General features: G+C 32.8%; 1 protein-coding gene across 2 annotated transcripts in view; it reads right to left on the reverse strand.

Moving 5' to 3' along the window:
• TFPI (tissue factor pathway inhibitor) overlaps window positions 1-12225 on the reverse strand; it is a 69617-nt gene that overhangs the window by 21253 nt on the left and 36139 nt on the right. For both annotated transcript variants that reach the window (XM_082466774.1, XM_082466775.1), the window contains exons 3-4: window positions 11125-11322; window positions 4670-4714 (exon numbers count right to left, since the gene is read on the reverse strand). In XM_082466774.1, the coding sequence (XP_082322900.1) occupies window positions 4670-4714; window positions 11125-11322 (243 nt within the window). The remainder of the gene's footprint in view (window positions 1-4669; window positions 4715-11124; window positions 11323-12225) is intronic.

Below are 12225 nucleotides of genomic sequence, written 5' to 3' on the forward strand. Positions count from 1 at the left end.
GGAGAAAAAACAGCCTCTTCAATAAGTGGTGCAGGGAAAACTGGACAGCTACATGTAAAAGAATGAAATTAGAACACTCCCTAACACCACACACAAAAATAAACTTCAAATGGATTAAGGACCTAAATGTAAGGCCAGACACTATAAAACTCTTAGAGGAAAACATAGGCAGAACACTCTATGACATAAATCACAGCAAGATCCTTTTTGACCCACCTCCTAGAGAAATGGAAATAAAAACAAAAATAAACAAATGGGACCTAATGAAACTTAAAAGCTTTTGCACAGCAAAGGAAACCATAAACAAGACCAAAAGACAACGCTCAGAATGGGAGAAAATATTTGCAAATGAAGCAACTGACAAAGGATTAATCTCTAAAATATATAAGCAGCTCATGCAGCTCATACTCAATATCAAAAAGCAAACAACCCAATGCAAAAATGGGTAGAAGACCTAAATAGACATCTCTCCAAAAAAGATATACAGATTGCCAACAAACACATGAAAGGAAGCTCAACATCACTAATCATTAGAGAAATGCAAATCAAAACTACAATGAGGAATCACCTCACACTGGTCAGAATGGCCATCATCAAAAAATCTAGAAACAATAAATGCTGGAGAGGGTGTGGAGAGAAGGGAACCCTCTTGCACTGTTGGTGGGAATGTAAATTGATACAGCCACTATGGAGAACAGTATGGAGGTTCCTTAAAAAACTAAAAATAGAACTACCATATGACCCAGCAATCCACTACTGGACATATACCCTGAGAAACCATAATTCAAAAAGAGTCATGTACCACAATGTTCATTGCAGCACTATTTACAATAGGCAGGACATGGAAGCAACCTAAGTGTCCATCAACAGATGAATTGATAAAGGAGATGTGGCACATATATACGATGTAATATTACTCAGCCATAAAAAGGAAAGAGATTGAGTTATTTGTAGTGAGGTGGATGGACCTAGAGTCTGTCATACAGAGTGAAGTAAGTCAGAAAGAGAAAAACAAATACTGTATGCTAACACATATATATGGAATCTATAAAAAAAAAAATGGTTCTGAAGAACCTAGGGGCAGGACAGGAGTAAAGACACAGTCATAGAGAATGGACTTGAGGACACGGGGAGGGGGAAGGGTAACCTGGGACAAAGTGAGAGAGTGGCATGGACTTATATACACTACCAAATGTAAAATAGATAGCTAGTGGGAAGCAGCTGCATAGCACAGGGAGATCAGCTCAGTGCTTTGTGACCGCCTAGAGGGGTGGGATAGGGAGGGTGGGAGGGAGACGCAAGAGGGAGGGGATATGGGGATATATGTATATCTATAGCTGATTCACTTTGTGATACAGCAGAAACTAACACAACATTGTAAAGCAATTATACTCCAATAAAGATGTTAAAAAAAAAAAGTTCAGGTGCACCCCGCCCCCCAGGCTTCTGACCAACAAGGCCATAAATCTGAGGTTCCACACACCCCTCTTTGGGTTTGATTAATTTGGCTCACGGAACTCCAGAAAAGTTTTCTTACTAGATCACCAGTTTATTACAAAAGGATATAATTCAGGAACAGCAAGGTGGAGGAGATGCACAGGGCAAGGTATGTGGGAAGGGGCGGAGCTTCCCTCTCCAGGCATCCACTTTTCCCGAATCTCTCCAAGTTCAACAACCCGGAAGTTCCCTGAACTCTGTCCTTTTGTGTTTTTATGGAGGCTTCATTACACAGTCATGAATAATTAAATCATTGGCCATTGGTGATTGAACGCAACCTCCAGCCCCTCTCCCCTCCCCCGAGGTGGTGGAGGGGGGCTGGGATTGAAAGTTCCAACCCTCTTATCAAGGGGTTGGCTCCCCTGGCAACCAGCACCGCCCCCCCCCAACTTAGGAGCTGTCCCGGAAGTCACATCATTAACATAACAAAAGACACCTTTAAGGCTCAAGTCAGGAAATTCCAAGGGTTTTTGGAGCTCTGTGCCAGGAACAACAGGAGGAAGACCCACTATATCTTTATTATAAATCACAATATCACAAATAGGAAACATTCAAACAACCCAACAGCAAAATAAGCAATGGATTTAAATAGGCAATTCATGAAGATGTTCAACTTCACTCAAAATTAAAAGGAATGCCTATTAGAACCACACCGAGGCCTAGGTGTCTAGGCCAAGAGAAATGAAATCACATGTGCACATAAAAACTGGAACCCTAATGTACCTAGCAACATTATTCCCAAATGCCAAAAGGTGGAAACAACCCAAATGTCTATCATCTGATAAATGGATAAACAAAATGTGGTCTATCCATATAATGGAATATTATCCTGTCATAAAAAGGAATGAAGTACTGAGATCTGCTACGACATGGACGAACCTTGACAACATTATGCTGAGTGAAATGAGTCAGACACAAAAATCCATATATTATCCATATATATCCATATATCCATATATTATATGATTTCATTTTTATGAAACATCCAGAATAGGCCAATCTATAGATGCAGAAAGTGGATTAATGGTTGCCTGGGGCTGGGGGAGCCAAAGGAAATGGGGCAGTGTCTGTTAGTGATTACAGAGGGTTTTTTTTGGGGGGGGTGATAAAAATGTTCTAAAATTGATTATGCTGATGGTTGCACAACACAAAATATACTAAAATTATTAAATTGTGCACTTTAAATGGCTGAACTGTTTAGCATGTGAATTATATCTCAATAAAGCTGTTTTTAAAAAGTTTTAAAATATACTGTATTACAAGAGAAAGAAAAATACATTTGATCACTAATTTGATTCATTTAGGTCTTAGTATGTATTTATGAAATTTTAAATCATAATAACAAATAATATAAGAATTCTATGTTTAACAAAAGGGGGTAGGTAAAAAATATTGCATACAAAGAAGAGAAAACAGTAACAAATTATTCTGAAAATATGATTAAGGAATTATACAACTGAAAGTTGCCATATTTATATGAGGCCCCATTCTAGGACATACATTTATTTTAGGAGTTGAAATTGCATACTTGTAAAATAATTCTGCTTAGGCCTAGAGTTTAAAATATCTACGGTCACAAATTAAGAAATTCATTCCCAATATTCCTCAGATAAATAAAGTTTTAACGTTCGTGTTGAATCTGCATACACAATCCTTGCTCTAAATTGATGCTCAGTTAAAACCCAGAATGCAGGCTTTAAGCTATATGCCAACTTCCACAAACCACATGATTTTCACTACTAACTTTTGTTTGAGGCTGCATAATTGGCAATTGTCTTAAACAAAACTTTCTCCCAACAGGGTTGTAAAGAATCCCCATTGTCTTTATAACTGTTCTGATGTGATGTTAGGAAGCATATCACAAAGTTGACTTCAAATCAATATGCTTAAAGGCCTTCCTTATGGATTGGTTTTAGCATCTGAACATTTTTTACACATATGAATAGTATCCATAGCTTTATTCTCTAACTTTCATATATAATATCAAATAAGAATGTTTCAATTCTGAATCATTAAATATAAATTAAGTAGCATAATTTTCCAGTAAATTTCCCCTGCATATAATTTTTTCCTAAATCTACATTTTTGAAAAAAATATACTAATGTTTAAATGTTGAAGATATCATCTTTTACTTGATGGACAAAAAAACCCCTGTTTATAAATATGCTGTATTCTTTGATGTTACAGATAAGAAGAATTTCATTTAATTGAAGTATTGAACACTTTTGTAAAAATTAATTCAATATTTATAGAAAGTTATTTTAAAACTTGTAAATAAATACATTTACTTATGTTGTTTGTACAAACTTTGCTGAATTTATTTTATAAATTTTGATTGAAATTCTGGACAGTAGATTGTCTTAAGCTTATCAGTAAGTTATAGAATTTTTCAGCTCTTTCCCACACAATTAAATCAAAGTTAGTAAAACTAAAATTCACTTTGAATTATGTAGCTTTTTCATGTCCTGAGTTAAATAATTTGATCTTTTTGTTCAATATTTTCTCATTTAAATGTAAATGCTGTGAATGGTAATTGAGCAAAGTCAGCTTCTAGACCTTTATTAAAAGGAGCATGTCTTTCTTCATCTCTTGTAACATTTTTCTTGTACTGATATAATATATTCACCAAAAAGTAATTATTTTTAGTTAAAAACTATAAATAATTTAAATCACAAAATCAAAAATATGCAAATGCTACATAATGTTGACAAAAGCAATTATTTATTGTTAAATATCTCCACTTATTTTTGCATACAGACTGTTGACAACTCAAAGGCATATATACATTCAGGGTAATACTGGATGAAACTTGCTAAAGCCACATAATGCTGAGATTATGAAAGGATTAGAGATCTGAGAACTAAAGTAAGAACAGCAACATCTAAATCGCTATTTGGGGGATGTTAAAATAGCATGTGCATGGCTCTGGATTGTCACTGATCTAATACCAGATACCACACTGTGTTAGAACGAGTAAACACAGTGTTTGAAGTCTTCCTTTACCAAATATCATGTATGTTATTTCTACTTTTTCATTATATCCACTGAAACAAAACACCATTTCAAAGATAACATGCATTTATGATGAATCTCATAGCAGGGAAAGCTAAGAATTGAATTGCCAAGTGCCTTATGTAAATGCTACTAATGAGCATACAAATGAACATTCACCTTTTTGCAATGTTGTCTTTGTCCTTCTAGTTTTCTTTGGATAATCTGCAAGAAAAACAGTGTATATGTATCAATTACCACAATTTATAATATAATGTTATGACTTTCAATTTAACAAACTAGGGTGATATGTTTATTACTATTAAAGTTATTCTTGTACAGAATGTCAATAAATAAATTTCTTATTTTCTCTAAAGATTAAATTAAATTATTACAGTATAACCATGAAGTCACCTACATTTTAAGATAATAATGTCTCAAAAACTATTTTAAAACTTTCTAACACATTTACAAAAATAATAATTCGTGGTGAACTAAGTTTGCTATTCAAAATATCTATGATTAAAATAGTTATTTATTAAAATAATGTGAAATGTGAAAGTAATTCAAACAGCCTATTTTGCCTATAAAAACAGATCATTTCTGTAGAGGAATGGGAGAATTACCTCCTTCCTCCATTCCTTCTTCTGCTTCATTATCTTAATCCAATTACAAGTGTCATTATTATTTCCAATTACAGAGGAGAAGTGAAGCAAATGGTATCTGTGATGTATTTTTTGGTTTAATCTCATAGAATTATTGGAATTACTCCACTTAAGAACTAGAATGCTACTTGTCTTTGACCCATGGTATTTCAAGTATGGATTCTAAATTCTAATTTAAAGGATAATGAAATTCAAATTGATATATTATGTAAAATTTTGATTTGTTCACGTAAACATTAGGAAAACTAAGTGATATTTGATTTGTTGTATAATCATTTGTTTTACAGAAAAAAGCTTTGTTCAAGGCAGCTTATTATTAGTTGTATGGCCAGAGAGACATAAAGGGAGGGAGAGAGAGAGAGGCAAGAGAGAGAATATGAGTATGAGTTGGCTTAAATGCCCCTTTCAGCCAGTGATCAATCAGGTTATTCTTTGGAGAGTAAAATGTCTATGAATGATAAGGTGATGTGGTTCATCTCCCTTTTGAACTTTACTATGTTTTATTCAACAGTCTTTTTAAAAAGATGTATGTGTGTGTATGTGTGGAATTCTAATTGTATTTTAAATGTTAAGAAAACCTGATTTTTTTTTTATTGTAAATAACCAACCCCCATTAATGTTTTTAGATGGTGGATTGTCATAATAAGCTTACATTAAAATATTTTAATGTACAATTATTATGTTACATTTTTAATTTATGAAGGCAGGGAAAGAATATATACATATAAACAGTATATAAGACTAGAGTGCTGAGTAATCATTTTTGCTCTGTTTTACCTACTGACAATAGCCACAGAACAGGAACCTAGAGATGCTTGATTTCAATATTCATGCAATATTAAAAGAGATAACTTGTTCCTTTCTGGTTTCATCCCAAATCAGAGTAGTTCACCTGGTATACATGCAAACTAACTCAAATAATGTATTTTAGCACATTCGAATTTTAGATGTATTTAAATTACCAATGATTATCTTTGAGGATTCTGAAAATAACAATCATGGATACCCTATTTAATTTATTTTTATGCCAATTACAGTCTGAAAAGATAGATAAGGTTTACAGCAAATTATCCAAGTTATCATATTTTCCTAGATTTATGCAGAACATAACACTTATTAATGATGTCTTAAGGAATAATGAGAGTATGTTTTACTAATTCTTATTTTAGTAATTCCTTGAACTCCAAGGTATATGAATTCACATTTTAATATTTCATTATGAATATTAAAATTAATATCAAAATTAATTCATAATTACCTGATACATTTAAACAATTGTAAAAAAAAAAATTTTTTTTTGCCCTATTCTTTCTTCATCTTTTTGTTTTCTGTTGGGAAAGGGGAGGGTAAAATCTGAACGCTAACTTTTATATTTCATATTTGTTGAAGTCAGCCTAGAAAATTTTCCAAGTAGATGGGAAAAGACTCTATGGACAGAATATTCTTGTTACTAGCTAAGTCTTCACTATTCCAAACAAATAAAACACAAAATAAACTTAAAAATAAAGAGAATGGAAAAAGTATTTACATGCTCTTTAATTCCCTGTGGAGAAAATTCCCATGTAAATCCCCATGAAAAGCCGCAAGTCACAGTTAGCCCAACCAATAAAATAGTAATTAATATAAACAGCATACCTACTAGAGCCTTTAAAAGTTGCTGTAGAGGCTGACTAGCTAAAAAGCTAAGTGGGAATTTGATCTCTTTCATCTAATTCTTTAATTCCCACACTACATACACCTATTTTTTCAAAAAATAATAATCAAATACAATGTCGTTCTTGTTTAGGCTATGGGAAAAAAGCAACTAAACCAAAAGACAGACATTTTGAAAGCCATGTGTTTAGAAACCATTTTACAAACTATATTTTAATTTTTTCTACCTTATTAACTTTGTTACCATGTCTCTATTATTACATAGGTGAATACATCATGCAAGATTATACATATTTGGAAACAACTGATAAAACAGCTTTACATGCAAAAGGACAGCTGAGCATACATGTCAAACTAAACACATCCTTAGTTCCTATTCTCTGAAATATCTGGCTTGACTTTATTCTCAGGTATGGTAATTTACAAGCCATAGTTCTCGAAGGTCTCCAAAATAAAACAAAATTTCAGCTTCCAAGGCTTAATATATAAGATATACATCATATTTCTCCTTTCACTTCTGTCAGTTTTTTCTTTGAAAATTTTCCAGTTCTGTAATTGAGGCATACACATAGACATTGAGGATTATTATGGCTTTTTGATTAAATGGCCCTCATTCCTATAATGTATCTTTCCTTTCTCCTGCCGATATTCCTTGTCCTATAGTCTACTTTTACTAATCATTCTTCTGATCTGTGCTTGCATGGTATATCTTTTTTCATCTTTTCACTTTTAACCTCTCTGTGTCTGTATTTTTAAAACGTCTTTCCTGCAGACAACATGTACTTAGTTCGTGATTTTTTTATATTGTCTACTATATACCTTTTAATTGGAGTGATTATACCATTAAAATTTAATGTAATTTTAATATGCATCTTTAATTCATGACAATTTGGCTTCAAGTAATTTATACCACTTTCATCTGTAGTATCAGAACCTTACAACAGTAATCTCATCTGTTCCCCCCTCCTTTCCTGTGTGCTTTAGTTTTAAATCCTTTACTATTACAGTGCAAGTCTGCTAGCAATAAATTTTCTCAGATATTGTTAATCTGAAAAAGTGTTTATCTCCATTATAAGGTAGTTTTAATAGATCTAGATTACTAATTGGCAGTTTATTTTTTCCTTTAGCCCTTTAAAGAAGATGTTCCATTTTCTTCTCTTGTGAATTGTTTCTTTATGGGAACTTGGGGATTCTTTTGCTCTTCATTTCCTCATGTATCATTTTCCTCATTTTTTTTGATTTACTTTTTATCCACAATTTTCAGCAATTTGATTATTATATTCATTTGTGTGGACTTCTTTTTCTTTGTATTTATTCTTTTTTTTTTTGATTTTGTCAATGTTCTTGGTTCTACGAGTTACAGTTTTCATCAAATGTGGATAATTCTTTGCCATTTTTTTGTTCACATATCTTCTGCCCCAACCGCCAGGACTCCAGTTACACATTTTGATAGACTTCTTGATTTCCTGTCATGGGTTATTGGGCTATATTCTTTTTTGTTTGCTTGTTTAGCCTTTTTTTATCCTCACTGTCCTTCATCTTGAACAGTTACTATTGCTCTGTCTTTAAGTTTACTGACCTTTTCTTCTGTAATGTCTAATCTGCTTTAAGTACATCTGGAAAATTTCTTATTTTATATACTGAATTTTTCAGGTTTAGAAGTTCCATTTAGTTCTCTTTTATATATTCCATTTTCTCCTTATTATGTTCATGTTTTCTTTAAATCCTTTACCATATTTATAATAGCTATTTTAAAGTCCTTGTCTACTAATTTCATCACCTCTGTCATTTCTCTGTTTGAATTGAGCACTTTTTTCCTAATTATGGATCACAGTTTGCTGCTTCTTCCAACGTTTAGTATTCTGGGCAGGGGGGATTATAGATATTTTTGAATATTATGCTGTTGGCTGCTGGATTTTATTGTCTTCCGTTAAAGAATGTTTTACCATCTTCCATTAGAGAAGTGCCTTCTGGCAAGTAGTTAAGTTACTTGTGGATCATCTGGAACTTTTAAGGCTTGGTTTAAGCTTCACTATGGCAAGGTTAAAGTAGCTTTTACTCTAGGTCTAATTTAGTCCTAGTACTAAATTAAATGTTAAAATTTCTCCTAGTCATGTGGGAGCTCTGGGAATTGTTCCACTTACAAATCCCTGTAATTACTTTCTCAAACTCATGGGATTTCGCCAAGTGCATGCAGTTTTATTATTCAGTAACAAAGTCAAAGGGACCCTTATCCAGATTTTTTAGCTTTTTCTCTACATATGTCCATTCTCTCTCATGTATTGTCCCTCAAAACCCAGCCACCTCAGTCTACCAGTCTCCAATCTCCACATCCTCCACCATGGAGACCACCATGCTGCGCTGGTATTTCCCTCCTTTAACTGTGGGCTGAAGTGCCTTCATGCAGATTGCTGGGGAGACTGGAGGGTTCACCTCACGTGTTTCCCATCTCTCAGAGATCACAATCCTGCACTGCCTTTTTGATCAATGTCTGTAAACAGCTGATTCATATATTTTGCCCAGTTTTCTAGTTATTTACATTAGGAGAGAAAGTTCAGCTCCAGTTACTCCATCATAGCTGAAGACGGAATTTTCTCCTTAGGTGATTTTTTAAAAGCTTAGTAATTCTTCTATGTCAGCTATATCCTTAACAGTAGCTTACTATATAAGACATTCAGATATTTAAACAGTAATATCTATGACTTTTGAAGAGATAATGAGGAGATGGGGGCAAAAGACATATAGTTATGGTAGGCAGGAATGATGTTTGAGAAAACATTATAGCAGGACATTCACTGAAGAACAAAATCATTATATTTGATTAATTTCTGAAGAAAAGGGTAACTTTTCACAATGGTTAAATAAAAGATTTGTAAATTATAAAAACTAAATAGATATGTATTTCAGGAAAGAGGCCAGTTGATGAAACTAAGTAGGCTGCTACATGAAAAAGTGAGGATTACAAAGAATGAGGCAACCAGGCCTCTAGCCAAGGTGCTGAACCTGAGTGATACTCAATACAAAAGGATACTTGGCCCAGTATGGAATAGAGCAGGGTATAGAAATCTGTGATGAATGGGAAATGACCAGGCAATCACAAAAACCAAAGGTACTACAGAGAACCACTGAACTGCCTAATCTGTGTTAGTAACATTTCTAGCACATCTATGGAGAGGAAAGAGGGAAATAAGTGCTCTGAGATAAAGAAATCCATTCACATCAATTCTTTTCTGCCAGCTCTGGAGAAACAACAGTCACAGAGGAGAAAAGCTCTCTGTTTTTACCACACTGAGATTTTCCCATAGGCCAAGAGCATCATGATGCCAAGGTTGTTTTGTAACAGCTGCTTAGGAAAGCATTATCAGAGTGAAAATGCAGACCTGCCTGCTTTGCAAAAACCAAGACACCAGTGTTAACTAAAGATACCATCGCTATGGCCCTACAGTTTAATTCAACTGTCTCTAAGAACATGCAGTGGAGAAATTTGGGACTAGATACTGCAGAAATAAAGACAACTCAGGATTTTCTATCTCTCAAGTAGCTCTCAATTCAGAAGAATAAAACTGAGATAAAAACATTCAAAATTTTGACCAGTAATTGTTTGGAATTTATCTCAGTCTAAAGAGAGAAAACCACATGAAACATTGTAATTTGTAGAATTTGCAAAAAAAAAAAAAAAAAAGTTGTTTTAACATGATTAAAAGAATAAAAGTGTTCAATAAAGTTTAATAGTAGAATGTGATATGCTTTTAAACCTTATAACTTAGTAAAACTATGAAAAGTTGGGTTCAGTAAGGTCTTCATAGGTCATCAGGGATGATATTTTCTACATTATTCCAAGGCTCCAAAGAGAAGGATTTAACTTTCATATATATATTTCTATAATTTTCTAATTAGTAGCTGTTGAAAACCTCAAATTGGATTAATTCATTATCTTGACAGGGAAACAACTATGAGATCATTGTATTGGTAAAGGAAAGTCTAAGTCACTGTGAATAACAATTTATTTCCTGTGAACTCATAGCTACCCAAGGAGGCTGAATTACACTTAATTTGCTGCAGATATAAAACCTGTTCTGCAAACTTAAGGGTTTTCTTTCCTCTTTATTATGGATAAGAGTATAGGACAATAAGCTTAATGTATTTTTTAATGACTGATACAAAAAAATGAAAAACAGTAGTTGAACATTAAAGCTAAAAAAAAAAATTCCTTGGAATGTTAAAATAGTTTTAACTTTTTTTCTAAAATTATCAAATCTATGATTAGATCTAATAACTCTAAAGGTTTCTGGGTGATAAGTGTCTCCAGAAACCTACCTCTTGTACATTTTTCTTTGCACTCTTCCAGACTTTCAAATCGATTCTGATTTCCTTCACATCCCCCATATATAAATTCTTCACATTGCTGAGTGTGAATATTGAAAAAAAATCTCTTTATCATTGCTTTGCATGGGCCATCATCTGCTTTCAATGCACAAAATGAATGTACAAGTTTCAATGGTGGCAACTCAGCATCTACAAGGTAAAAATAAAAGAATAACATTCCTTTTCATTTCATTTTTAATACATCTTAATTTTAAGGAGAAGTACAACAATAATAAAACAGGCTGACATAAGAAACTATGAAAAGTTATCAAAAAGTTAGATAAAATATATAAACTCACCAAATGAGACAGGTCTTACCAACTTTATTAAACTTTAATAGTTGATTATTAACTAAGTTTTAAGGAAAAATATCAAATATTTTTTCTAGACTCTTGTTACATATGTTGCTTAAACTCGTACCAGTTGACCAATATGGAATTGAGTAGTAGTTATAAGGTAACTGATGTGCTGACATTACAAATAAGTAGAGATGTCTCCCTAATCCACAGCTGTGTCATTTCATACATATAAAACAACTCTTTAAAAGCAACAATATCAGGGCTGGTACATGACTCCAATCCTCATGAAAAAAAAGCAACAGAATATTTATATTCATACATGTATGTATATATCATACTACATTAAACCATTCCCTAGTTATGAAAATTTAGGTGTTAAATATTATAAATTACAAATAATTAATTTTCTTAAACTATACACACAAGTACTTCTTTTCTCTAGAAACTGATAATATATAATAACATTTTAGAGTATTGTATATATCTGTATATAAACAAAAACTGACATGAAAAAAATATATTTTCCCTTCATCACTGAAGTTACAACTGTCAATTTGAATTCAAAAATAAGCGAAAGCATTTTCTGAGTAGTACATTTATGCATGATTGTGAATGCTATTTATATTCCTTTCTTTACTTAAAGATTGATAATTCTATACATGACATTCTAAGTTGTTAAAAAGTTGTGAGAAGTTAGAAAGCTTCAAGGACCCTAAGTGGTGCACCTGACTGAGAGATGGCCCACGATGTGTCA

The sequence above is a fragment of the Balaenoptera physalus genome (assembly GCF_965194825.1).
Source record: "Balaenoptera physalus genome assembly, chromosome: 6".
In the NCBI taxonomy this organism is placed as follows: Eukaryota; Metazoa; Chordata; class Mammalia; order Artiodactyla; family Balaenopteridae; genus Balaenoptera; species Balaenoptera physalus.